The 26,406-nt window shown below is 42.8% G+C and overlaps 1 protein-coding gene across 1 annotated transcript in view; it reads right to left on the reverse strand.

Moving 5' to 3' along the window:
• Positions 1 to 16,091, reverse strand: part of adamts6 (ADAM metallopeptidase with thrombospondin type 1 motif, 6) — a 134,941-nt gene extending 118,850 nt beyond the window's left edge. The window contains exons 1-6 of the mRNA XM_031826302.1: positions 15,666 to 16,091; positions 13,101 to 13,590; positions 11,910 to 12,310; positions 4,819 to 4,999; positions 1,066 to 1,316; positions 279 to 362 (exon numbers count right to left, since the gene is read on the reverse strand). Coding sequence (XP_031682162.1) covers positions 279 to 362; positions 1,066 to 1,316; positions 4,819 to 4,999; positions 11,910 to 12,310; positions 13,101 to 13,200 — 1,017 coding nt within the window. The 5' untranslated portion in view covers positions 13,201 to 13,590; positions 15,666 to 16,091. The remainder of the gene's footprint in view (positions 1 to 278; positions 363 to 1,065; positions 1,317 to 4,818; positions 5,000 to 11,909; positions 12,311 to 13,100; positions 13,591 to 15,665) is intronic.
• Positions 16,092 to 26,406: the final 10,315 nt, after the last annotated feature.

Below are 26,406 nucleotides of genomic sequence, written 5' to 3' on the forward strand. Positions count from 1 at the left end.
AGAGATACAGAGAAAGAGGAAGACAGAGAGAGAGGCAGAGAGAGAAGAAGACAGAGAGAGAGGAAGACAGAAAGAGAAAGAGGAAGACAGAGATAGAAAGAGGAAGACATAGAGAGAGGAAGACAGAGAGAGAAAGAGGAAAACAGAGAGAGAAGAAGACAGAGATAGAAAGAGGAAGACAGCGAGAGAAAAAGACAGAGAGAGAAAGAGGAAGACAGAGAGAGAAAGAGGAAGACAGGGAGAGAAAGACGAAGACAGAGAGAGAAGAGTGCCCTCACCTGGTCCTCAGTCAGTACGATCAGGCGGGTTACTATAATGTTCACAACGTTTCCTAGGCTGGCATCACGGTAAAGTTTGGCAACCTGACCTCCAGAAAAGAAGAAAAGACACAAAGTCAGACAAACTGTCACAACACTGGATCAGTGTTTTCTTCACACATACTGGGGTTGAAAACAGCAACCACACATCCAGATCACGCTGCGATTGAAATGTCTGTTTTCAGTTAGAGAGAACATTCTGTTAAAATGTTAATGAAAACAAAATTCTATCCAAAGAGAGAAACGCTTCGAATAAGTCCATTGTTCATGTTCTAATACTCTACATTGGCCTGTTTCCAATATCAGCAGGCTAGAGGTGCATCTTCATATCTTTCCTCCAGTCCTTCATCTGTATTGATGTGAAAGACCTGGACAGGTGAAAGTGAGTCCTGACTGCTTTGTAATATTCTGTGAACTCAAACTAACACAGGGCAGGAGATGAGGAAACAACTACATTAGACCATTGACATGAACCCATTTTAATTGTTTTTTGACCTTTATTTAACTAGGCAAGTCAGTTAAGAACAAATTCTTATTTACAATGACGGCCTACACCGGCCAAACCCGGACGACGCTGGGCCAATTGTGCGCCGCCCTATGGGACTCCCAATCACGGCAGGATGTGATTCAACCTGGATTTGAACCAGGGACTGTAGTGACACTGCGCCCCTCGGAAGCCCTAGTGATTGACTCCAACTCTATTGTCAGGGTTTTCAGTAATCAAAGCAAAAAGTCGGATCAAACTTACAATATTCATCACAGACAGGATATAGTGCTCGATGTCTTTGCGTCCATGGTAACCAACCATCATCTTATCAGCTACCACCAGGGTCTCTACAAAGCGCTCCATGCTGACCGACCGCCTCTGTCTGTAGCCCCTGCCGGGAAGAGAACTGTTGGACCCAGGGGCTGGGGTGGGAGAGAAGGAGTGAGAGGAGGAGGTTGGAGAGGTTGGGGAAGGAGTGCTATGTTGGCAGGGGCTCCCGCTTTTTGTGAGGTCTGCGGATGAAGGAGGGAGAGAAAAAAGATGCTCAACCAAGTGAGTAAAGTTGTTGTCTGATGATATGCTGTGAAAAAGAAGCATATCAGGTGATTAAATGAAATGGTTTATCTGATGATCATCTTCACAGGGTGTGGTAACTTCAAAAAGAAAGGGAGCCTTTCATACTGTTCACCTCAATAGAAACATTCGAGGAAGATTATAAACTACTGATGATTTGATAACCAATAATCAGTTGAACATTTATTAAACATTTAAAAAACTATTCACTAAATTAAAACAAAATGAAACAATCAGATATACAGTAGCAGTCAAACGTTTGGACACACTTACTCATTCCATGGTTTTTCTTTATTTTTTACTCTTTTCTACATTATAGAATAATAGTGAAGACATCAAAACTATGAAATAACGCATGGAATAAAGTAGAAAACAAAAAAGTGTTAAACATGATTTTTTTTATATATATTTGAGATTCCAACCTTTGCCTTGAGGACAGTTTTGCACACTTGGAATTCACTCAAACAGATTAATGAGGTAGTCACCTGAAATGCATTTCAATTAACAGGTGTGACTTGTTAAAAATACATTTGTGGAATTTCTTACCTCCTTAATGCGTTTGAGCCAATCAGTTGTGTTGTGACAAGGTAGGGGGTATACAGAAGGTAGCCCTATTTGGTAAAATACCAATAAGTCCATAATATGACAAGAACAGTTCAAATAAGCAAATAGAAACAACAGTCCATTGCTTTAAGACATGAAGGTCAGTCAATCTGGAACATTTCAAGAACTTTGAAAGTTTCTTCAAGTGCAGTCGCAAAAACCATTAAGCTCTATGATGAAACTGGCTCTCATGAGGACCGCCACAAGAAAGGAAGACCCAGAGTTACCTCTGCTGCATAGGATAAGTTCATTAGAGCTACCAGCCTCAGAAATAGCAGCCCAAATAAATGCTTGACAGAGTTCAAGTAACAGACAAATCTCAACATCAACTGTTCAGAGGAGACTGTGTGAATCAGGACTTCATGGACAAAAGCAAGAGACTTGCTTGGGCCAAGAAACGTGAGCAATGGATATTAGACCGGTAGAAATCTGTCCTGCGGTCTGATGAGATTGTTGGTTCCAACCGCAGTGTCTTTGTGAGATGCAGAGTAGGTGAACAGATGATCTCCGCATGTGTTGTTCCCACCGTGAAGCATGGAGGAGGAGGTGTGATGGTGTGGGGGTGCTTTGCTGGTGACACTGTCTGTGATTTATTTACATATAGAATTCAAGTCACACTTGCACACCAGCATGGCTACAAACAGCATTCTGCAGAGATATGCCATACCATCTGGTTTGCGCTTAGTTGGACTATCATTTGTTTTTCAACAGGACAATGACCAATCACACCTCCAGGCTGAGTAAGGGCTATTTGACCAAGGAGAGTGTTGGAGTGCTGCATCAGATGACCTGGCCACCACAATTATTATTATTTATTTATTTTAATCTTTATTTATACAGGTTCTTCTCATTGAGATAACATCTCTTTTCCAAGAGAAACCTGGTCCAATAGCAGCAGGGGGAACTGTCACGCCCTGACCATAGTAAGCTGTTTATTCTCTGTGATGGTTGGGGTGTGATAGTGACTTGGGTGGGTCATTTAGGTGAAATGTATTTCTATGGTGGCCTGATATGGTTCCCAATCAGAGGCAGCTGTTTATCGTTGTCTCTGATTGGGGATCATATTTAGGTAGCCATCTCCATCATTGTGTTTGTGGGATCTTGTCTACATTTAGTTGCCTTAGTGCACAATAGTAGCCTTACGTTTCATTTGGTTGGTTGTTTGTTGTTTTGTTCAGTGAGTTTCAGTTTATTAAAATTATGTGGAACTCTACGCACGCTGCGCCTTGGTCTACTCATTACGATGAGCGTGACAGGAACAAAGTTTCAGACAAAACAACTGACATACGCTAACACAATAATCCCCCGACCTCAACCCAATTGAGATGGTTTGGGGTGAGTTGGACCACATAATGAAGGAAAAGCAGCCAACAAGTGCTCAGTATATGTGGGAACTCCTTCAAGACTGTTGGAAAAGCATTCCAGGTGAAGCTGGTTGAGAGAATGCCAAGAGTGTGCAAAGCTGTCATCAAGGCAAAGGGTGGCTACTTCGAAGAATTTGTTTAACACTTTTTGGTTACTACATGATTCCATGTGTTATTTCATAGTGTTGATGTCTTCACTATTATTCTAAAATGTATAAAATAGTACAAATAAAGAAAAACCTTGAATGAGTAGGTGTGTCCAAACTTTTGACTGGTACTGTATGTCCATGAAGGTATAGCCAGAGCAGAGCCAGGAGAGGGCTGGAGATAGAATGGCAGTCAGACACACATTGGTAATCTGGTCCTTTGAACCTTGCAGCTGAAGGCTTCCCTTCCTTTATGGCCCAGATGCTCTGGGGAAGGGCTATAAGATAGAACATGTCAGGGCACGTCAACTTCCTGCCCGTGACAGCCTTCGCTGCTACTTATAAGACCTTGGCCCAAATACCTCCACATCCACCTGGTTCCCCTCCAATTCCCATCCCACCACACCACATCTCACAGGACACAGCTCTGCGGAGAGCCAGAGTATGTGTATTGTTCATAAAAACACTTAATGTGAAAAGGAGTGTCCATTTGAATTCAGTGGTAGTAGTTGCTCTAGTTCTATAGTGCCCAGTCACAAGGCCTTTTTAGGATCCGTTTCTGGTGTATACACCAGGCTGAGTGGAGGCCAGAACGGGTCAAGCTTACAGCAGCATGGTCATATCCACCGGAACCTGGGCCTAGAACCAAACCAGCACATCCTTTGTCCTGCTATGTATAGCTGCTTGTTTATGTCAGTCACCCAGTTCAGAGTTGGTCCAGGCTGAGAAGAGGGGAGGGGAGGGGAAGAGAGGAGAGGAGAGAAGGGTATAGAAGAGAAGAACAGAGCAGAGAAGAGCAGAGAAGAGAAGCGCAGAGAAGTGCAGAGAAGAGCAGAGAAGAGATTTGCAGAGAAGAGCAGAGAAGAGAAGTACAGAGAAGAGCAGAGAAGAGAAGTGCAGAGAAGAGAAGTGCAGAGAAGAGTAGAGAAGAGAAGTGCAGAGAAGAGCAGAGAAGAGAAGTGCAGAGAAGTGCAGAGAAGAGCAGAGAAGAGAAGTGCAGAGAAGTACAGAGAAGTGCAGAGAAGAGAAATGCAGAGAAGTGCAGAGAAGAGAAGAGCAGAGAAGAGAAGTGCAGAGAAGTGCAGAGAAGTGCAGAGAAGAGAAGAGCAGAGAAAAGAAGAGCAGAGAAGAGAAGAGAAGTGCAGAGAAGAGCAGAGAAGAGAAGTGCAGAGAAGTGCAGAGAAGAGCAGAGAAGAGAAGTGCAGAGAAATGCAGAGAAGAGCAGAGAAGAGAAGTGCAGAGAAGTGCAGAAAAGAGAAGAGCAGAGAAAAGAAGAGCAGAGAAGAGAAGAGAAGTGCAGAGAAGTGCAGAGAAGATTCTTCACCAACCTGAGATGCCACAACTGAACTCGTGTTGGCTGGGTTGCTGCTGCGGCGAGGGAATGGAAGACTTTTTATATATAACATGCTGCTGTCCTTCTCCCTGGTCCCATTGGCTGGAAGTTGTGGAGGATATATTCTTGAGTGGCTCTATTAAATACTGCTCTTCTTCTGTTGTAATAACACCGTGCTTGTTGAGAAACAAGGACATCGAGAGAGACAGGTTATAAGCAAAGAATGCAAACAATGTCACAACACTCACACTTAAACACAACATTTCAATTGATCTTATTGTAGTTTTTAAATAATTACATAACACCATTAAAAAATATCTAACAATTTTGCCAAAAGTAATTCCAAGTACGACCAGCCTAAATGGCCTTACAGTAAACCATTTTAAGCTGTTTATATGAAATTGGTTTTGACAAATAACAATTTTCAATATAGTCATCAACATATTGTTTTACAAATGAGTATTATTAACCAGTATTATTATTATTAACCAGGTTGAACGCTTTGTTCTGCACAACAATCATCTGTGAAATTATTGGCACCCTGAGTCAGGGCTAAATGGCTAATGGTGTGTTACAGCCTGAGTCAGGGCTAAATGGCTAATGGTGTGTTACAGCCTGAGTCAGGGCTAAATGGCTAATGGTGTGTTACAGCCTGAGTCCGGGCTAAATGGCTAAATGGTGTGTTACAGCCTGAGTCAGGGCTAAATGGCTAATGGTGTGTTACAGCCTGAGTCTGGACTAAATGGCTAAATGGTGTGTTACAGCCTGAGTCAGGGTTAAATGGCTAATGGTGTGTTACAGCCTGAGTCAGGGCTAAATGGCTAAATGGTGTGTTACAGCCTGAGTCAGGGCTAAATGGCTAAATGGTGTGTTACAGCCTGAGTCAGGGTTAAATGGCTAATGGTGTGTTACAGCCTGAGTCAGGGCTAAATGGCTAAATGGTGTGTTACAGCCTGAGTCCAGGCTAAATGGCTAATGGTGTGTTACAGCCTGAGTCCAGGCTAAATGGCTAATGGTGTGTTACAGCCTGAGTCCGGGCTAAATGGCTAAATGGTGTGTTACAGCCTGAGTCTGGGCTAAATGGCTAATGGTGTGTTACAGCCTGAGTCAGGGTTAAATGGCTAATGGTGTGTTACAGCCTGAGTCCGGGCTAAATGGCTAATGGTGTGTTACAGCCTGAGTCAGGGTTAAATGGCTAATGGTGTGTTACAGCCTGAGTCAGGGCTAAATGGCTAATCGTGTGTTACAGCCTGAGTCAGGGCTAAATGGCTAAATGGTGTGTTACAGCCTGAGTCCGGGCTAAATGGCTAATGGTGTGTTACAGCCTGAGTCAGGGTTAAATGGCTAATGGTGTGTTACAGCCTGAGTCCGGGCTAAATGGCTAATGGTGTGTTACAGCCTGAGTCAGGGTTAAATGGCTAATGGTATGTTACAGACTGAGTCAGGGCTAAATTGCAAATCGTGTGTTACAGCCTGAGTCAGGGCTAAATGGCTAATGGTGTGTTACAGCCTGAGTCCGGGCTAAATGGCTAAATGGTGTGTTACAGCCTGAGTCAGGGCTAAATGGCTAAATGGTGTGTTACAGCCTGAGTCCGGGCTAAATGGCTAAATGGTGTGTTACAGCCTGAGTCAGGGCTAAATTGCTAAATGGTGTGTTACAGTCTGAGTCAGGGTTAAATGGCTAATGGTGTGTTACAGCCTGAGTCAGGGCTAAATGGCTAAATGGTGTGTTACAGCCTGAGTCCGGGCTAAATGGCTAATGGTGTGTTACAGCCTGAGTCAGGGTTAAATGGCTAATGGTGTGTTACAGCCTGAGTCCGGGCTAAATGGCTAATGGTGTGTTACAGCCTGAGTCAGGGTTAAATGGCTAATGGTGTGTTACAGCCTGAGTCAGGGCTAAATGGCTAATGGTGTGTTACAGCCTGAGTCAGGGTTAAATGGCTAATGGTGTGTTACAGCCTGTGTCAGGGCTAAATGGCTAATCGTGTGTTACAGCCTGAGTCAGGGCTAAATGGCTAATGGTTTGTTACAGCCTGAGTCCGGGCTAAATGGCTAATGGTGTGTTACAGCCTGAGTCAGGGTTAAATGGCTAATGGTGTGTTACAGCCTGAGTCAGGGCTAAATGGCTAATGGTGTGTTACAGCCTGAGTCCGGGCTAAATGGCTAAATGGTGTGTTACAGCCTGAGTCAGGGCTAAATGGCTAAATGGTGTGTTACAGCCTGAGTCCGGGCTAAATGGCTAATGGTGTGTTACAGCCTGAGTCCGGGCTAAATGGCTAATGGTGTGTTACAGCCTGAGTCAGGGCTAAATGGCTAATGGTGTGTTACAGCCTGAGTCCGGGCTAAATGGCTAAATGGTGTGTTACAGCCTGAGTCAGGGTTAAATGGCTAATGGTGTGTTACAGCCTGAGTCAGGGCTAAATGGCTAAATGGTGTGTTACAGCCTGAGTCCAGGCTAAATGGCTAATGGTGTGTTACAGCCTGAGTCAGGGTTAAATGGCTAATGGTGTGTTACAGCCTGAGTCAGGGCTAAATGGCTAAATGGTGTGTTACAGTCTGAGTCAGGGTTAAATGGCTAATGGTGTGTTACAGCCTGAGTCAGGGCTAAATGGCTAAATGGTGTGTTACAGCCTGAGTCCGGGCTAAATGGCTAATGGTGTGTTACAGCCTGAGTCAGGGTTAAATGGCTAATGGTGTGTTACAGCCTGCGTCAGGGCTAAATGGCTAAATGGTGTGTTACAGCCTGAGTCCAGGCTAAATGGCTAATGGTGTGTTACAGCCTGAGTCAGGGCTAAATGGCTAAATGGTGTGTTACAGCCTGAGTCTGGGCTAAATGGCTAATGGTGTGTTACAGCCTGAGTCAGGGTTAAATGGCTAATGGTGTGTTACAGCCTGAGTCCGGGCTAAATGGCTAATGGTGTGTTACAGCCTGAGTCAGGGTTAAATGGCTAATGGTGTGTTACAGCCTGAGTCAGGGCTAAATGGCTAATCGTGTGTTACAGCCTGAGTCAGGGCTAAATGGCTAAATGGTGTGTTACAGCCTGAGTCCGGGCTAAATGGCTAATGGTGTGTTACAGCCTGAGTCAGGGTTAAATGGCTAATGGTGTGTTACAGCCTGAGTCCGGGCTAAATGGCTAATGGTGTGTTACAGCCTGAGTCAGGGTTAAATGGCTAATGGTATGTTACAGACTGAGTCAGGGCTAAATTGCAAATCGTGTGTTACAGCCTGAGTCAGGGCTAAATGGCTAATGGTGTGTTACAGCCTGAGTCTGGGCTAAATGGCTAAATGGTGTGTTACAGCCTGAGTCAGGGCTAAATGGCTAAATGGTGTGTTACAGCCTGAGTCCGGGCTAAATGGCTAAATGGTGTGTTACAGCCTGAGTCAGGGCTAAATTGCTAAATGGTGTGTTACAGTCTGAGTCAGGGTTAAATGGCTAATGGTGTGTTACAGCCTGAGTCAGGGCTAAATGGCTAAATGGTGTGTTACAGCCTGAGTCCGGGCTAAATGGCTAATGGTGTGTTACAGCCTGAGTCAGGGTTAAATGGCTAATGGTGTGTTACAGCCTGAGTCCGGGCTAAATGGCTAATGGTGTGTTACAGCCTGAGTCAGGGTTAAATGGCTAATGGTGTGTTACAGCCTGAGTCAGGGCTAAATGGCTAATGGTGTGTTACAGCCTGTGTCAGGGCTAAATGGCTAATCGTGTGTTACAGCCTGAGTCAGGGCTAAATGGCTAATGGTTTGTTACAGCCTGAGTCCGGGCTAAATGGCTAATGGTGTGTTACAGCCTGAGTCAGGGTTAAATGGCTAATGGTGTGTTACAGCCTGAGTCAGGGCTAAATGGCTAATGGTGTGTTACAGCCTGAGTCCGGGCTAAATGGCTAAATGGTGTGTTACAGCCTGAGTCAGGGCTAAATGGCTAAATGGTGTGTTACAGCCTGAGTCCGGGCTAAATGGCTAATGGTGTGTTACAGCCTGAGTCCGGGCTAAATGGCTAATGGTGTGTTACAGCCTGAGTCAGGGCTAAATGGCTAATGGTGTGTTACAGCCTGAGTCCGGGCTAAATGGCTAATGGTGTGTTACAGCCGGAGTCAGGGCTAAATGGCTAATGGTGTGTTACAGCCTGAGTCAGGGCTAAATGGCTAATGGTGTGTTACAGCCTGAGTCCGGGCTAAATGGCTAATGGTGTGTTACAGCCTGAGTCAGGGCTAAATGGCTAATGGTGTGTTACAGCCTGAGTCAGGGCTAAATGGCTAATGGTGTGTTACAGCCTGAGTCACATAACATTGCAGGCTGCAGCACATAGAACTAACTAACAGCTCTGCTCTGCTCTGTGTGTTGCACTGCAGTCAGATGTAGAAACACCCCACACTCTGAAGCAATTTGATAAATCATGTTATAACAACCAATTACACCTAGAACAACGCTGTAATTACTGGGACTGGAACCAAAATACACAGCTCTCTGCCCTTGAACACCCCCTTTGTATCATAAATTGAAAAGGTACTTCAGAATGTGTTTATAAAAAACATTGGCACGCTGTTTCCCTCCGTAAAAACCCACAACGAAACCAATTAACCAAATATGACAACTTGGCACACTCCGGCAAGAAACACAGATTTGATAAATGCCTAGCAGAGTGTGATGTCAAGATATCAAATATGTCTAGCAACTTACAAGATTACACTTCAGATACATTTCAGTTTTGTCCATTTTTGGTACTATTAAAATGGTCAGAGGCGAAACAGACCTAATTCAATGTATGTACATGTTTTTCTCAAAATAATTGTGATTGGCACAGAGGAACAGAGCTTTATTCTTGTTCAAAGTAAAAGAGGGGGATGAGAGGGGGATAGGGTGATAAGAGGGTGGATAATGTGGTATAAGAGGGGGGATAAGAGGAGGTATACGAGGGGGATAAGAGAGGGGATAAAAGGGGATAAGAGTTTGGTCAGTCTATCAGTGGTGAGTTTTAACAAAGACAATCTGGTCAGTCTATCAGTGGTGCGTTTTAACAAAGACAGTCTGGCAGTCTATCAGTGGTGAGTTTTAATGAAGACAGTCTGGCAGTCTATCAGTGGTGAGTTTTATTGAAGACAGTCTTGCAGTCTATCAGTGGTGAGTTTTAACAAAGACGATCTGGTCAGTCTATCAGTGGTGAGTTTTAACAAAGACAGTCTGGTCAGTCCATCAGTGGTGAGTTTGAACAAAGACAGTCTGGTCAGTCCATCAGTGGTGAGTTTTAACAAAGACAGTCTGGTCAGTCTATCAGTGGTGAGTTTTAACAAAGACAGTCTGGTCAGTCCATCAGTGGTGAGTTTTAACGAAGACAGTCTGGGCAGTCCATAAGTGGTGAGTTTTAATGAAGACAGTCTGGATAGTCCATCAGTGGTGAGTTTTAATGAAGACAGTCTGGCCAGTCCATCAGTGGTGAGTTTTAATGAAGACAGTCTGGCCAGTCCATCTGTGGTGAGTTTTAACAAAGACAGTCTGGCAAGTCCATCAGCGGTGAGTTTGAACAAAGACAGTCTGGCCAGTCCATCAGTCTAAGATCAACACTTTTAAGAGAAACAATACCTAAGCTTTGATTAGCTGCCTCGTTAAGGCCCACAGAAAGCAACACAATCCCTTTCTTTATTTTTTCACTGGAGAAACTCAAGCCCCGTTCATAACCTCCTTGTCTAGTCCCTTACCTCCAAACAGACACGTCTCATAGATCTGACACTACCAGATAGTCCTGGGCTGGGGCTGTGTGGAGCTATTACCATATCGCCTGCACTCATCCATCCAACCTCTTCAGATCTACAACAAATGCCTAGGGGTAAGTTAGGGGCTAGGGGTTGATTTGGGACTGGGCATTAGTTTATCTGGGGAAACTGAAACCTGAGGAAAAGTTTGATGCATCCCCAAAACAAGAGAGTTGGTCCTGACTGTTTAGTAAGCAAACAGAAAGACAGCCCTGCATGTTTACTGTCACAGTCCATTGAGAAGGATAGGTGTGGGGTACACTATGGTGAACTGACTGGCTGGCTGGCTGCCTGGCAATGTGTTGGTTCTTTATAGTGGGCAGACTAACTGGTTGGCTGGCTGGTTTCTGGCTGGCTGCATATTAGGTTCTTTATAGTGGGTGTACTGGCTGGCTGACTGCCTGGTTGGCTGGCTTGCTGGCTGGCTGTGACTAAAGCTCTGATGATCCTGTAGAGAACTTTCCTCATCAGCCTTATCTTACTGTGCCCTATCCTAACAGTGTCACTGTGCCCTATCCTAACAGTGTCACTGTGCCCTATCTTAACAGTGTCACTGTGCCCTATCTTAACAGTGTCACTGTGCCCTATCCTAACAGTGTCACTGTGCCCTATCTTAACAGTGTCACTGTGCCCTATCCTAACAGTGTCACTGTGCCCTATCCTAACAGTGTCACTGTGCCCTATCTTAACAGTGTCACTGTGCCCTATCCTAACAGTGTCACTGTGCCCTATCTTAACAGTGTCACTGTGCCCTATCCTAACAGTGTCACTGTGCCCTATCCTAACAGTGTCACTGTGCCCTATCCTAACAGTGTCACTGTGCCCTATCCTAACAGTGTCACTGTGCCCTATCCTGACAGTGTCACTGTGCCCTATCCTAACAGTGTCACTGTGCCCTATCCTAACAGTGTCACTGTGCCAGGTGGAGGGAGGCCAACATGCTATTTAGCAAACTACACTCTGTCTAATCCTGTAGAGCTGTGGGTTTGTCTGAGGTAAGCAGAGCAGAGCAGAGCAGAGAGACGGCATAGTATTAACTCTCTGTGACTCAGACAGGGAGAAGACTGGTCAGTGGGGGCCTCCTGGCCTCCTCACAAAACAGGTCCTTGAGTACTATTCAAACACACTCAAATATACACAAATACACTCAGACATACTCAAAACTAAAGTCACAGAAAGCCATGAAGGGGAGTAGAGTGGTGGTGGGTGTTCTACGAAACACAAAGATCAGGTTGTCCTCTCTTCCATCCCATCATCACACATTCCAATACTGCTTGGCTACTACATACAGCAGCTTCCTTCCAACACACCGCCGAACCAAACACATCCCATGGTACTCACCAAGCCCTTACAGTTACTGAGCGCTACTCTGGTGGAGCTGTACTGATCCTGCAGGTATCCTACGTAGTGGCAGTTCTCCACCATGTCATGTCTCCACTCCAGGCCCTCTCTCCCCCAGTACTCCACCGTGAAATGTTTGGACACCAGGTGGGGGTTGAGGGTCAGATTTAAGTGAAAGTGCTTTCCGTAAGCCGACAGTCTGTAGAAGAGCCGGGACTGGGCCGGGTCCTGTTCGGCGTGGTCAGTTGGCTCTGGGCCAATGGTGGTGTTGGTGGCGTCGGCGGTTCGTCTCCTGCGACCGGACTTGTGATGTTTCACAGTGTAACTGAGGAAGTCCCCGTTCTCGTCCACTCGCACTGGCACAGTCAGCTGGTAGTGCTGCAAGTAGGACAGGTACTCGTCTTTTACAGAAAATAATGAATGGGGGGATGGAGGGACGAGCCATCGGAGGAGGGGTGTATGAGGAGGAGAAAGAGACAAATGAGAGGGATCTAGCCATTGCAGAATACATACAGGATACACACTACAGATAGTAGGACTCATAGAAAGTAGAATGTCAGTGTATGTCTATAGTGGAAGTCAGACAGTGACAGGACAGACATGACCTCACAGTGTGCCAGAGCTAGCAGGTTGTGATTCATCCCTCTAAAACAACAGTGAGGTCAGGATCACCAGATGTTACAGATGTCTCAATGACTGACTGACCACTGACCATGTGCAGCAACCATACCTACACCTGCCTCACTGCTTAGAGAAATCACTTTCTCTAAAGGAGAGCATTTCTAGTACCTTGATAGATGTGCACAAACCCCTTTAATGCAGTCTATCACGAATAGTGCCCTCTAGTGGCCACATGGATGGAATGTTATTCGTAATTTTCATAATTTCATAATTAATAAAGGTTATAAAAATAAAAATAAAACTGGTATTTCTATGTCAAACAGTTTTGGTATATTTCAATCTTCTGTGATGTATATATAGTGTAATATTGGGATGCAAACTCAAAATGGAATACATTTCTACTCTATATCTAACATGGTACAGGTGTCGTCTCTTTTTAAGCCCATAACCATTTGTTTGAGGTGTATCCTTTTGTTTCAAAGTAGATCTATTTAAGACGACCATGAATCACTGTATGAACCAGATTTAACCCACTGCAGTAAAAGGTTATTAAGCAATGCGCAATCATACCTTGTGAGTTGTGCGAAAGTCTTTGAAATTCAGAGGAAGCCATGACCACCACCATACTCAATATCAATATCCAAGTCAGCGTCTTCCACAAAATTTCCATAATTTAGAGAAAGGTCTGACATGGGGTTGGGGGGAGGAGGGTTGAGGGGGTGGTGGTGCTATTGATGGGCTAGGAAAACACGTTCAGTCCGGCGTGCCTGGCACCATAACAAGCCCATGGTTTTAGGTCCTCTGTGTGGGAAATGTTATCACTACTTCTCCTTCTCTTCTCGTCTCATCCAGGTCTCACACAGAGAATGTCTCAGAGATACTCAGCTTCCTCCTGAGGGCAACTGACACTGGCGTTTCCCTCTGAGCTCATGTCAGCCATGCGGTGGTGATGCTAGAATCCAGCAGTAGATCAGTCAGTCTCTTCAAACACATCCCATGCAGCACATCTATAGATCTAGATCTATATTGGAAGCTTGTCTTGACCAATCCATATGTATACCTGTGAATACATAATTTCATAGGTAAATAAGCATACCTGCTACAAAATAACTGATAAACCAGTACTGATAAACCAGCCTGATAAACCAGCCTGCTAAACCAGTACTGCTAAATCAGCCTTCTAAATCAGCCTGCTAAACCAGTACTGATAAACCAGCCTGCTAAACCAGCCTGCTAAACCAGTACTGCTAAACCAGCCTGCTAAACCAGTACTGCCAAACCAGCCTGCTAAACCAGCCTGCTAAACCAGTACTGCTAAACCAGTACTGCCAAACCAGTACTGATAAACCAGCCTGATAAACCAGCCTGCTAAACCAGTACAACTAAACCAGCCTGATAAACCAGCCTGCTAAACTAACACTGCTAAACAAGCCTGCTAAACCAGTACTGATAAACCAGCCTGCTAAACCAGTACTGATAAACCAGCCTGCTAAACCAGTACTGATAAACCAGCCTGCTAAACCAGTACTGATAAACCAGCCTGCTAAACCAGTACTGCTAAACCAGCCTGCTAAACCAGAAAGATAAACCAGAGGCGTGTATTTAAGGACGTTTATGACACCATACCATCTCCACAACCTAAGGAGAAGTCAGCCTCTCAGACGTTCAACAGCAAGTCAACAACTACAATAACCCATTGATCAAGTACAAAAGCAGCGTGTGCTGATGTCCACCAGCCTCCTCAGTCAACACAGCACCTGTCTCTATAACAGCTTGTGTCATCTCTATCCCACTGATTCTCTCTGCAGCCAGGAGCAAATCAACAGATCAATGTTGGTGTCAGCAAGCCCTCTGAGTGTGTGTGTGTGTGTGTGTGTGTGTGTGTGTGTGTGTGTGTGTGTGTGTGTGTGTGTGTGTGTGTGTGTGTGTGTGTGTGTGTGTGTGTGTGTGTGTGTGTGTGCAAATAACGCAGACGTAAAGGTGTAATAATCAGGTAATAACCATGTAATAATGCACACATTCATCACATTCATCCATTATTAACCTATCAAGCAATTGATCAATCAATAAATAAAAACATTTATATTTCAAATCACTTACCGGATATTCTTCAAGAAAGAGAAGGTCACTCACTCACACAGCTCATAAATTGCATGTCATACTGTTAGAACCAAGCGCAGGCGAGGTTCCATGTTTAAGGTCCTAGCGAAAATGACGCGTAAATTCCACCAATCACCTCTGATCTATCGGATGCGCGTAAAGACAGTACGGGTGGGTATCTGTCTATGGATCGGATCCATAGTGTTGGAAGCGGCGTGTTGTATCTTCTCTAAAGGCTATATAACCAACATAGCTGCACATATCCAGACAGCAGCGCTAAATCTACTTGGCCACTCCGTCTGACCCAGACAGTTGGCACTCGGCCCGAATACATCAGACTACAACGACCCGACCAAGCGACCAACAGATCGCTCAAATAAAAACAAGTGACTTTACAGTGCTTCTGTTAATCTAGGAGGCTATGTAATTCAACTACAACTGGAATGTAATACAAACAGTCCAGCGCTGTTCTTATTTTAGGGATTTCGAAAAGAGTTTGAAAATGCCGGGAATCATTATTGTTAGTAGCCTAGCCTAGGCACTCTATCTCGGCAAGTCATTTGGGTTTCTTTGGCTTTGCCGACACACACAGACTGTTCTTACAGATGTGGATCTGTTTTAGTGAGTTACAAATGTAACAGTGCAATATAAAGTAGCCTGGGCTATGCCAAGTTCTCATAGGCATCAAACCAGTTTTAAAAGATACACTGTTCTATAAAAATGATGGAATAAATAGTGGAGGCAAGTTTGCAACTTTAACCAACATTTAGGCTACTCACCAAACACTGTGAGGAATTGTAAGTGCCTATAGGGTATACTTTTTCACTTTTGATCTATTTCTCGTTTTGTTAAAATCACAAAAGAGATTTTCCAAAATATGTAGTCCACAATGTGAAAGATAAGTCATTGCATGTTCTGTTATTTTCTAAAGATGGATAGCCTACAGGTTTTAAAGAAGAGGGATCTGCGTTGGCCCCGTTAAACGTGCATGAGTTGTGTCTATGGAGTGCTGATAGACTTCAAGCAGATAGTTACCGTCTTCATTTTCATTGGCAGCGACAAAACCCAACTGTGGAGAGTAGAGTACAGATTGCAGACAATAGACTTCGTCTGCACTGAGTTCCGTGGTAGCCAGATCACTTCTGTCCTCTGTGCATCTCTTCTCGGTTTATGCCATTCTCTTTTCTTGGACTCTCATACCGCTACTGCAGTGGCTCGCTCCCTTTGAGAAAACAGAGGAGCACAGGCTAAGATACAACTCACTTTGCAGAAAATAGTCTATCCCCAAGAATAAGGATACCTCATTTATATCCCAACTGTCCTTTTTAAAATAGACTTGGAGTTGTTACTTTAGGATAACGCAGGTAGTACTCTGCTTAATAATAGCAAATAGACTAGGTCTAGGACAGTGCATGTAACACAGCTAAATTGAGATGAAGTATAGCTCCCTTTAATACAGTATACCCGGTCTGGAACCACAGCCAAGTTCCGAGCTGCTTCAAATTGGCAGCTTTTTCAGGCTGGGCGGTTCAGTTTACGTCATTGCAGATGTGCCTATTCTAACCATGTGTGCGCATGCTCCGATCTAATATCACGTGCAGGGGGGGGGGGGGGGGGGGGGGTTAGAAATAGGGCGCAATAACCGTCAGCGCAAAGTGTAGCATCATTTGTATTTTTATTTCACCTTTATTCAACTACGCATGTCAGTTAAGAACAAATTCTTATTTACAATGAAGACCGAACAAACGGCAAAAGTTCCTCCTGCGGGGACGGGGGCTGCGATTTAAAAAAATAACACATGTAAATATGGAACAAAACATACATCATGACAAGAGAGACAACATAACACTACATAAAGAGAGCCCTAAGACAACAACATAGCAAGGCAGCAACACACGACAACACGGTAGCAACACAACGTGACAACAACATGGTAGCAACACAACATAGTACAAACATTGGACACAGACAACAATACATCACGCAAATCAGCCACAACTGTCAGTAAGAGTGTCCATGACTGAGTCTTTGAATGAAGAGATTGAGATAAAACTGTCCAGTTTGAGTGTTTGTTGCAGCTCGTTCCAGGAGCTGCAGCGAACTGAAAAGACGAGCGACCCAGGGATGTGTGTGTTTTGGGGACCTTTAACAGAATGTGACTGTCAGAACGGGTGTTGTATGTGGAGGATGACGGCTGCAGTAGATATCGCATTGCCAGTATATGCCAACAATCACAGTAAGAACAAAGAACATATGGCATACTTAAAAGTATTTATTGCAACAAAAATAAACACAGACCTAGCTGAAAACAGACCTAGACCTAGCTAATATGTAAAGTGTAATGAAATTGGTCAGCTTTAATAGCCTGCCCTAGACCTTGGCACCTTTTGGTATATCCATCTATACACTGTAAAATATGTAGAATTCTATATGCCTACTTTTTGACAAAACTAACAATAACCTGCATTTAATCTTAATACTACACTGACACTCCAACACACATAACCTTTATTTAACTAGGTAAGTCAGTTAAGAACAAATTCTTATTTACAATGACGGCGTATATCCCAGAACAGTGGACTGCCTTGTTCGGTGGCAGAATTTTTTTTTTTTACATTGTGAGCTCGGGGATTCGATCCAGCACCCTTTAGGTTACTGGCCCAACCCACTAACCACTAAGCTACCTCTTCTGATGATTAAACACATAACTATTTGAAGGACTGTTCCGCCATCAAGTGTTCAAAAACTATATAGCAACTTTCACATTTCACAATTACCTGTCATCATTACCTGATAGCAAAACTGAAATGTAAATAATCCTCCAGGGAGTCTTTGATCAAAGGGAATCCCCTCCAGTTCTCTCTCTCTCTCCCTCTCTCTCTCTCTCTCTCTCTCTCTCTCTCTCTCTCTCTCTCTCTCCCACACACACACACACCTGTAATCAGAGTATCCCTCCCCCCAAAAAATTCCACTATGCTTAGATATGTGACTAGGGTTAGGTGGTTTAACCCCAGTCCACATGTTTATTATAGACACCAACACATGGGGTGCAGCTGCCAGTTTGAACCTAGACCTCATAAAGTCAAATTACCTGCCAAAAAATCAATACAGGGATCCTTGGGGATTGTTATCGGTTTGTAAGGTTAGCCCCCTTTAGTCTTGGTCCTTAACCTGGTACTTACTCACCCTCATGCATATACAGTGCATTTGGAAAGTATGTTCAGTTGATGTTCACGCAGAATCAGGCCTTCGTGGTCTAATTGCCGGTGACACTGTCAGTGATTTATTTAGAATTCAAGGCCCACTTAACCAGCATGGCTACCACAGCATTCTGCAGTGATATGCCTCCCCATCTGGTTTGCGCTTAATGGGACTATCATTTGTGTTTCAACAGGACAATGACCCAACGCACCTCCAGGCTGTGTAAGGGCTATTTGACCAAGAAGGAGAGTGATGGAGTGCTGCATCAGATCATCTGGCCTCCACAATCACCCGACCTCAACCCAATTGAGATGGTGTGGGATGAGTTGGACCGCAGAGTGAAGGAAAAGCAGCCAACAAGTGCTCAGCATATGTGGGAACTCCTCCAAGACTGTTGGAAAAACATTCCAGGTGAAGCTGGTTGAGAGAATGCCAAGAGTGTGCAAAGGTGTCATCAAGGCAAAGGGTGAAATGCCTGGAAATGCCTGGAAATTCCCTTGTCTGGAACAAATTCAAAAAAAAAATCTAAAAAATTGCTATTAACTGAAAAACAATTGGATGTAGTTTCTTGCAATAGCCCTTTGTGACTAGAGAATATTGATCTCAAAACTTTGATTCCTGAAAGATTTGGTTTACTCCATCAGATTTGTCTAAAATCCAAATTGAATCAGGAATGAGCAGGGTCAGCTATACCATAAAGACCCCTTCTTCCTGTCCTCATTACATGTAGTGCAACAAGACCCCTTGTGGTCTGTATAGTTCTCTACTTTTGATAGATTTAAGCAAAAAATATTGGAATCACCATGGTCACAAACATAAACTGTCAACTCCATCTGCCTGAGAGATAAAAATAGAATATGAATTTTGGTTTGAATATGTTACATTTATTTCGGTTTTAGAGTTATAAAGCAACTGTGGAAAAACAAAATTGCTACTGTATATACCACTTGAATGAAGAAGAAAAATTACATAAACGCTGTCAGATTTTTGTCTAACTTAAACTCCGTCAGAGTGCTGAAAGATCTTATAGAATGGTTATGTTTTCAAATGATTTTCAAATAAATAATTCCCCTATTTTACAAATATTTGTATTGAACTTTTATTTTTAGAGGCAAAAAATATGTCTGTTTTAGGTGTCTGTTGTCAACTCCGTCACTGATGGCTAACTCCTTTGGTCAATATTATGGAGTTGGCAGACAGCGCAAAAAGATCTGGTACCAGAGTACATACACTGAGTATACAACACATTATGAACACCTGTTATTTCCATAACATAGACTGGGAGGGTTGTGTGGTTTTTTATTGGGCACAGGGGAGGGTTGTGTGGTTTTTTATTGGGCACAGGGAGGGTTGTGTGTTTTTTTATTGGGCACAGGGAGGGTTGTGTGGTTTTTTATTGGGCACAGGGAGGGTTGTGTGGTTTTTTATTGGGCACAGGGAGGGTTGTGTGGTTTTTTATTGGGCACAGGGAGGGTTGTGTGATTTTTTATTGGGCACAGGGGAGGGTTGTGTGGTTTTTTATTGGGCACAGGGGAGGGTTGTGTGTTTTTTTATTGGGCACAGGGGAGGGTAGTGCATTTTTTCACTGGTTTACATCTGCTCTTTTGCAGGTTTTACTTTATAATTTCTTCCAACCTAGCAACATTTCCTCATCTGCTTGTATGCAACTCCCTTATATCAAGGTGTTTTGGTACTGCCCTTTTGCACTACGCTTTTCCGTGTGCTCACTTTTACTATACCACAGGTCAATATAGTCTACCAGTCTAACGGTCTATCCTGCCCTCTATCCACCATTCATAGTGACAGTAGTGGTAGGTGGATCGTTTGTCCAGATATGCAATAGGCTAACTAGAAATATATTACCCATAAAAGCATTCAAAACTGCATAAATTTTCAATATGAATTCACAAGAACAAATACAAATAGCTGATAGACAGTGGAGAGGCCAGGTGCATCATTGAGCATGAAAGAATATCGAAGACACAGAAAGGCACAGTAGCAGGCCAGTCTGGCTGTATTTTTATTTCTGATACTGAATGCGCTAATCATTATTCTCCCAAGTCCTATAATCATTTGGCCACATAGATAAACAAAGATAAATCACATAAAGAATTATATTAAAATGTGAGTAAAAAGTTTAAATGAAAATTTGGGCAAAAAGGCAAACTCAGCTCCATCATTCAATTAATCAAACGGCTCATTCATCACAAAACCCACCGATATGACCAATTACTTTAATTACCTTTTTAATTGGGAAGATTAGCAAACTTAGGCATGACATGCCAGCAACAAACACTGACACTAAACATTGAAGTATAACTGATCAAATTATGAAAGACAAGCCTTGTAATTTTGAATTCCATAAAGTGAGTGTGGAAGAGGTGAAAAAAATATTGTTGTCTATCAACAATGACAAGCCACTGCGGTCTGACAACGTTGATGGAAAATTACTGAGGATAATAGCGGACGATATTGCCACTCCTATTTACCATATCTTCCATCTAACCCTACGAGAAAGTGTGTGACCCAGGCCTTGAGGGAAGAAATGTAATTCTGCTACTCAAGAATAGTAAAACCCCCTTTACTGGCTCAAATAGCCAGCCTGTTACCAACCCTTAGTAAATGGAAGGACATTCAACAAGCACGTCACTTATTACACAAATGACTGATGATTGTCTCAGAGAAATTGCTAATAATAGCTGTTTTCTAAGACTTCAGTGCGGCTTTTGACATGTATGTGTTATGGCTTTACACCCCTGCTATATTGTGGATAAAGAGTTACCTGTCTAACAGAAAACAGAGTTATTTAATGGAAGCCTTTCTAACATAATCCAGGTAGAATTAGGAATTCCCCAGGGCAGCTGTCTAGGCCCCTTAACTTTTTTAATCTTTACTATTGACATACAGTGGGGCAAAAAAGTATTTAGTCAGCCACCAATTGTGCAATTTCTCCCACTTAAAAAAGATGAGAGAGGCCTGTAATTTTCATCATAGGTACACTTCAACTATGACAGACAAAATAAGAACAAAAAATCAAGAAAATTACATTGTAGGATTTTTAATGATTTTATTAGCAAATTATGGTGGAAAATAAGTATTTGGTCAATAACAAAAGTTTATCTCAATACTTTGTTATATACACTTTGTTGGCAATGACAGAGGTCAAACGTTTTCTGTAAGTCTTCACAAGGTTTTCACACACTGTTGCTGGTATTTTGTCCCATTCCTCCATGCAGATCTCCTCTAGAGCCAGTGATGTTTTGGGGCTGTTGCTGGGCAACATGGACTTTCAACTCCCTCCAAAGGTTTTCTATGGGGTTGAGATCTGGAGACTGGCTAGGCCACTCCAGGACCTTGAAATGCTTCTTACGAAGCCACTCCTTCGTTGCCCGGGCAATGTGTTTGGGATCATTGTCATGCTGAAAGACCCAGCCACGTTTCATCTTCAATGCCCTTGCTGATGGAAGGCCCCATTCATTATTTCCTTTACACGGATCAGTCGTCCTGGTCCCTTTGCAGAAAAACAGCCCCAAAGCCTGATGTTTCCACCCCAATGCTTCACAGTAGGTATGGTGTTCTTTGGATGTAACTCAGCATTCTTTGTCCTCCAAACACGACGAGTTCTATTTTGGTTTCATCTGACCATATGACATTCTCCCAATCTTCTTCTGGATCATCCAAATGCTCTCTAGCAAACTTCAGACAGGCCTGGACATGTACTGGCTTAAGCAGGGGGACATGTCTGGCACTGCAGTATTTGAGTCCCTGGCGGCATAGTGTGTTATTGATGGTAGGCTTTGTTCCTTTGGTCCCAGCTCTCTGCAGGTCATTCACTAGATCCCCCCGTGTGGTTCTGGGATTTTATGCTCACCATTCTTGTGATCATTTTGACCCCACAGGGTGAGATCTTGAGTGGAGCCCCAGATCGAGGGAGATTATCAGTGGTCTTGTAAGTCTTTCATTTCCTAATAATTGCTCCCACAGTTGATTTCTTCAAACCAAGCTGCTTACCTATTGCAGATTCAGTCTTCCCAGCCTGGTGCAGGTCTACAATTTTGTTTATGGTGTCCTTTGACAGCTCTTTGGTCTTGGCCATAGTGGAGTTTGGAGTGTGACTGTTTGAGGTTGTGGACAGGTGTCTTTTATAATGATAACAAGTTCAAACAGGTGCCATTAATACAGGTAACGAGTGGAGGACAGAGGAGCCTCTTAAAGAAGAAGTTACAGGTCTGTGAGAGCCAGAAATCTTGCTTATTTGTAGGTGACCAAATACTTATTTTCCACCATAATTTGCAAATAAATTCATTAAAAATCCTACAATGTGATTTTCTGGATTTATTTTTCTAATTTTGTCTGTCATAGATGAAGTGTAGCTATGATGAAAATGACAGGCCTCTCTCATCTTTTTTAAGTGGGAGAACTTGCACAATTGGTGGCTGACTAAATACTTTTTTGCCCCACTGTATGCATGTCAATCTCTCATAGCTCAAAGTGGAGGAGAGATTGACTTAATCACTACTTGTTTTGTAAGAAGTGTTGACATGCTGAATGTACCGAGCTGTCTGTTTAAACTACCAGCACACAGCTCGGACACCCATGCATTCCCAACAAGAACATTCCACAAGAGGTCTCTTCACAGTCCCCAAGTCCAGAACAGACTATGGGAGGCGCACAGTGCTACATAGAGCCATGGCTACATGTAACTCTATTCCACATCAGGTAACTGATCCAAGCAGTAGGGTCCGATTTTAAAAGCAGATAAAAATACAATTTATGGAAAACCAGGGACTGTGAAGAGACACACATACGGACACAGAAACACATACAGTTGAAGTCGAAAGTTTACATACACTTAGGTTGGTTTTTCAACCACTCCACAAATTTCTTGCTAACAAACTATAGTTTTGGCAAGTCGCAGACAGATTATTTCACAGACAGATTATTTCACGTATAATTCACTATATCACAATTCCAGTGGGTCAGAAGTTTACATAAACTAAGTTGACTGTGCCTTTAAACAGCTTGGAAAATTCCAGAAAATAATGTCATGCCTTTAGAAGCTTCTGATAGGCTAATTGATATAATATGAGTCAATTGGAGGTGTACCTGTGTATGTATTTCAAGGCCTACTTTGCTTGACATCATGGGAAAATCAAAAGAAATCAGCCAAAACCTCAGAAGAAAAATTGTGACCTCCACAAGTCTGATTCATCTTTGGGAGCCATTTCCAAAAGCATTCATCTGTGCAAACAATAGTACACAAGTACTTACACACCTGACTCAGTTACACCAGCTCTGTCAGGGTGAATGGGCCAAAATTCACCCAACCTATTGTGGGAAGGTTGTGGAATGCTACCTGAAACATTTGACCCAAGTTCAACAATTTAAAGGCAATGCTGCCAAATTCTAATTGAGTGTATGTAAACTTCTGACCCACTGGGAATGTGATGAAAGAAATAGAAGCTGAAATAAATCATTCTCTCTACTATTATTCTGACATTTCACATTCTTAAAATAAAGTGGTGATCATAACTGACCTAAAACAGGGAATTTTTACTAGGATTAAATGTCAGGAATTGTGAAAAACTGAGTTTAAATGTATTTGGCTAAGGTGTATGTAAACTTCCAACTAACCCTAACCCTGTGCAAATGATAAGACACACACTCTACACATGTGCACACATGGACCTTGAATTGTAGATATGTGATAGTAGAGTAGTGGCCTGTGAGAACACACTTAATGTGTTGTGAAAAGTGTTATGAAATGTAATGTAATATTTTAAACTGTATATAACTGCTTTAATGTTGCTGGACCCCAGGGATCCTTAATAAATACAAATACTCCTGGCAGGCCCAGTTTTTCAGGAAAGCTTACACATCTCCCCAATTCCCGAGCGGCTATTCCTTGTGAACCTAACACTTCAATATAACCTAAATATGTCACGGGCGTCGTAATAAGTGTCACCAACAAAACGACCGTGACGCTTAAGCGGGCTATAGTGCCACTAACAAAGTCAACTACCCACACTGAAAGGGGGGAAAAAGGGCTACCTAAGTATGATTCCCAATCAGAGACAACGATAGACAGCTGTCCCTGATTGAGAATCATACCCGGCCAAAACATGGAAATAAAGAAACATAGACAACAAAACATAGAATTCCCACCCCACCCCACATCACACCTTGACCTAACCAAATAGAGAAATAAAACGTCTCTCTAAGGTCAGGGCGTGACAAAATATTGTAGGCATGCGCACCTTCATTTAAAATATAATTCCAGCATCTTCAAAATGCCTTGATATTAAGCAGGTTTCCATCTAGCCTTTTTATGCCAGTAAAGTAGCCTACATGTCAGATGAAAATGTCACAACATAACGGGAAACCATGCAGTTAAATTAGGTTACAGATTATATAAATTAAGATGAACTTTTAAAGGGTGGTGAAAGTGCACAGGGATTAGGTTGGCGCTCCTTTCAATAAATATTGAGGTTCTTATTTTGGTGGCATGATGATCGATGCTTGGCTGCCATTTGACCAATAAAAACAATCTCGCACCTTTGTCTATAGTAATCTCATCATGTAGTAGGCTATACCTCAACTGTAGCTGTTGGCTAGAGAGCACGTGCCCATACCAGAGTGGGCACAAAAGCTATACTTACTTAATAGTTTTAGTGACAGTAGGGCTAGAGTTGAAAATGCCATGGAAACCCATTTAACTTGTATTTTTTATTCGGTACATGGGAATTTAACCTCAAAAGTTATTTTTATGTGCACTATGTATTTATGCACAGACTTTTATCTGCAACAAGTCAACTGGATGGAAACACAACTCTGATGGGGAAATGGAATAGTGGACAGTAGTGAATCTCTTAACTTTACTGAACAAAAATATAAACGCAACATGTGAAGTGTTAGTCCCATGTTTCATGAGCTGAAATTAAAGATCCCAGAAATGTTCCATAAGAATAAAAAGCATATTTCTCTCAATTATTGTGCACAAATTTGTTTACATCCCTGTTAGTGAGCATTTCTCCTTTGCCAGATAATCCATCCACCTGACAGGTGTGGCATATCAAGAAGTTGAATAAACAGCATGATCAATAATTACACAGGTGAATTGAAATAACTGTAACTCAGTAAAATCTTTTAAATTGCTGCATGTTGCTTTTATATTTTTGTTCAGTAAATATTTAAACCCAGACACTGAATGTGGTTACATAGCAGTACTAAAGTTGATAACCTTATAAAGCATAGAATCACATGTTGACCTATTGTATTGACTTATTTGTGAAGTACTATGTATACTACATATTAATACATTTTTATATCTATGGTATATACAGTATATACATTTTAATATCACAATCAGACCATTTTGGCACCAGTGGATTCATTTCTTACACTAGATGAAAGAATAATCCATTTGATTCTGCATTTCAATACAAACAAATGGAGTGATTTGCATGTTCTACCGTAGTAGAAGGCCCAGGACACTGTCGCTGTAGTAGGGAGAGGTAACTTCTACTGATCACTATCACATGTACACAGTACACCCACAGTACCATATGCACACAATACTGTCTATGCAAAGGTGTTCTTTATGTAAGCTGATGAGGACATTGTTGTGCAGTAACAAGGCTTTCTATGTATTGTTGACATCGATGCTGTTAGTCTCAGCCTCCTGTCCTTTAAAGGTTAGAGTCAGCGTTTGAAATGAAAAAACAGCACATTCTAGTAAACAACAAATTGCCATATTCAATTGATGGTTCCCTTCTCTCATTGACTCCCTCCCTCCCTCCCTCCCTGACTCCCTCCCTCCCTCCTTGTTGTGGTTATTGGTGCTTCCCATGTCTGTGCTGCTCTGTCGCCAGTGATATGGATGAGTGTTGTCTGTGTGGGTCTTCTATGGACATGCGCACCATGTACCGCACCAAACACAACATTAGGATGAGTTCCTTTCACTTAGCTTATACTGTAACAGTCATAGGCTGCTCTAGGTCTGTTATTCTGTCACATGAAACATTCTAATCAGATGGACAGGCTCTGGTGTATGTATGATGACGCTCTCCCTGTCTCTCTCCTGATCTGGACTAAGCGTCTTGTTTGGTTTGGTGTCCAAGGCTTCCTGTGTGGGGACTTCTGTGCCATCTTGTGGTGTCAGCTGTGCTCTACCTGTCAGCTGAAAAGAGACATAGATCTACGTAAGGAGCAGGGGATCTTCTGAGCTAAGGTACAACCACATGTTTCACAGAGCAATACAATGAATATCCCGTAGTTCTGTGGAAACTGTAGTGGCACCTGATTACATAGCCTTAGACCTACTGGCACTTGAATTCCGCTATCCTGAATATGTTTTTACTTTTGAATTATATTTTCTTGATGTAGGAAATACATTGCAATAAATGTCATTTTTGCCGACCATTTTTGACTATTTGTTAATATGAATGCTATAGAAATGCTCAAATGGGACATACATTGTGGCTTGATCATTCAGTAATTCCTAGAAAGTGTATATCATCAGTAAAAGATATTCTGAGCATCAACATAACTCCAACACACTTCGGGCCAGGGTGAA

This window comes from Oncorhynchus kisutch, linkage group LG6 (genome assembly GCF_002021735.2).
Source record: "Oncorhynchus kisutch isolate 150728-3 linkage group LG6, Okis_V2, whole genome shotgun sequence".
In the NCBI taxonomy this organism is placed as follows: Eukaryota; Metazoa; Chordata; class Actinopteri; order Salmoniformes; family Salmonidae; genus Oncorhynchus; species Oncorhynchus kisutch.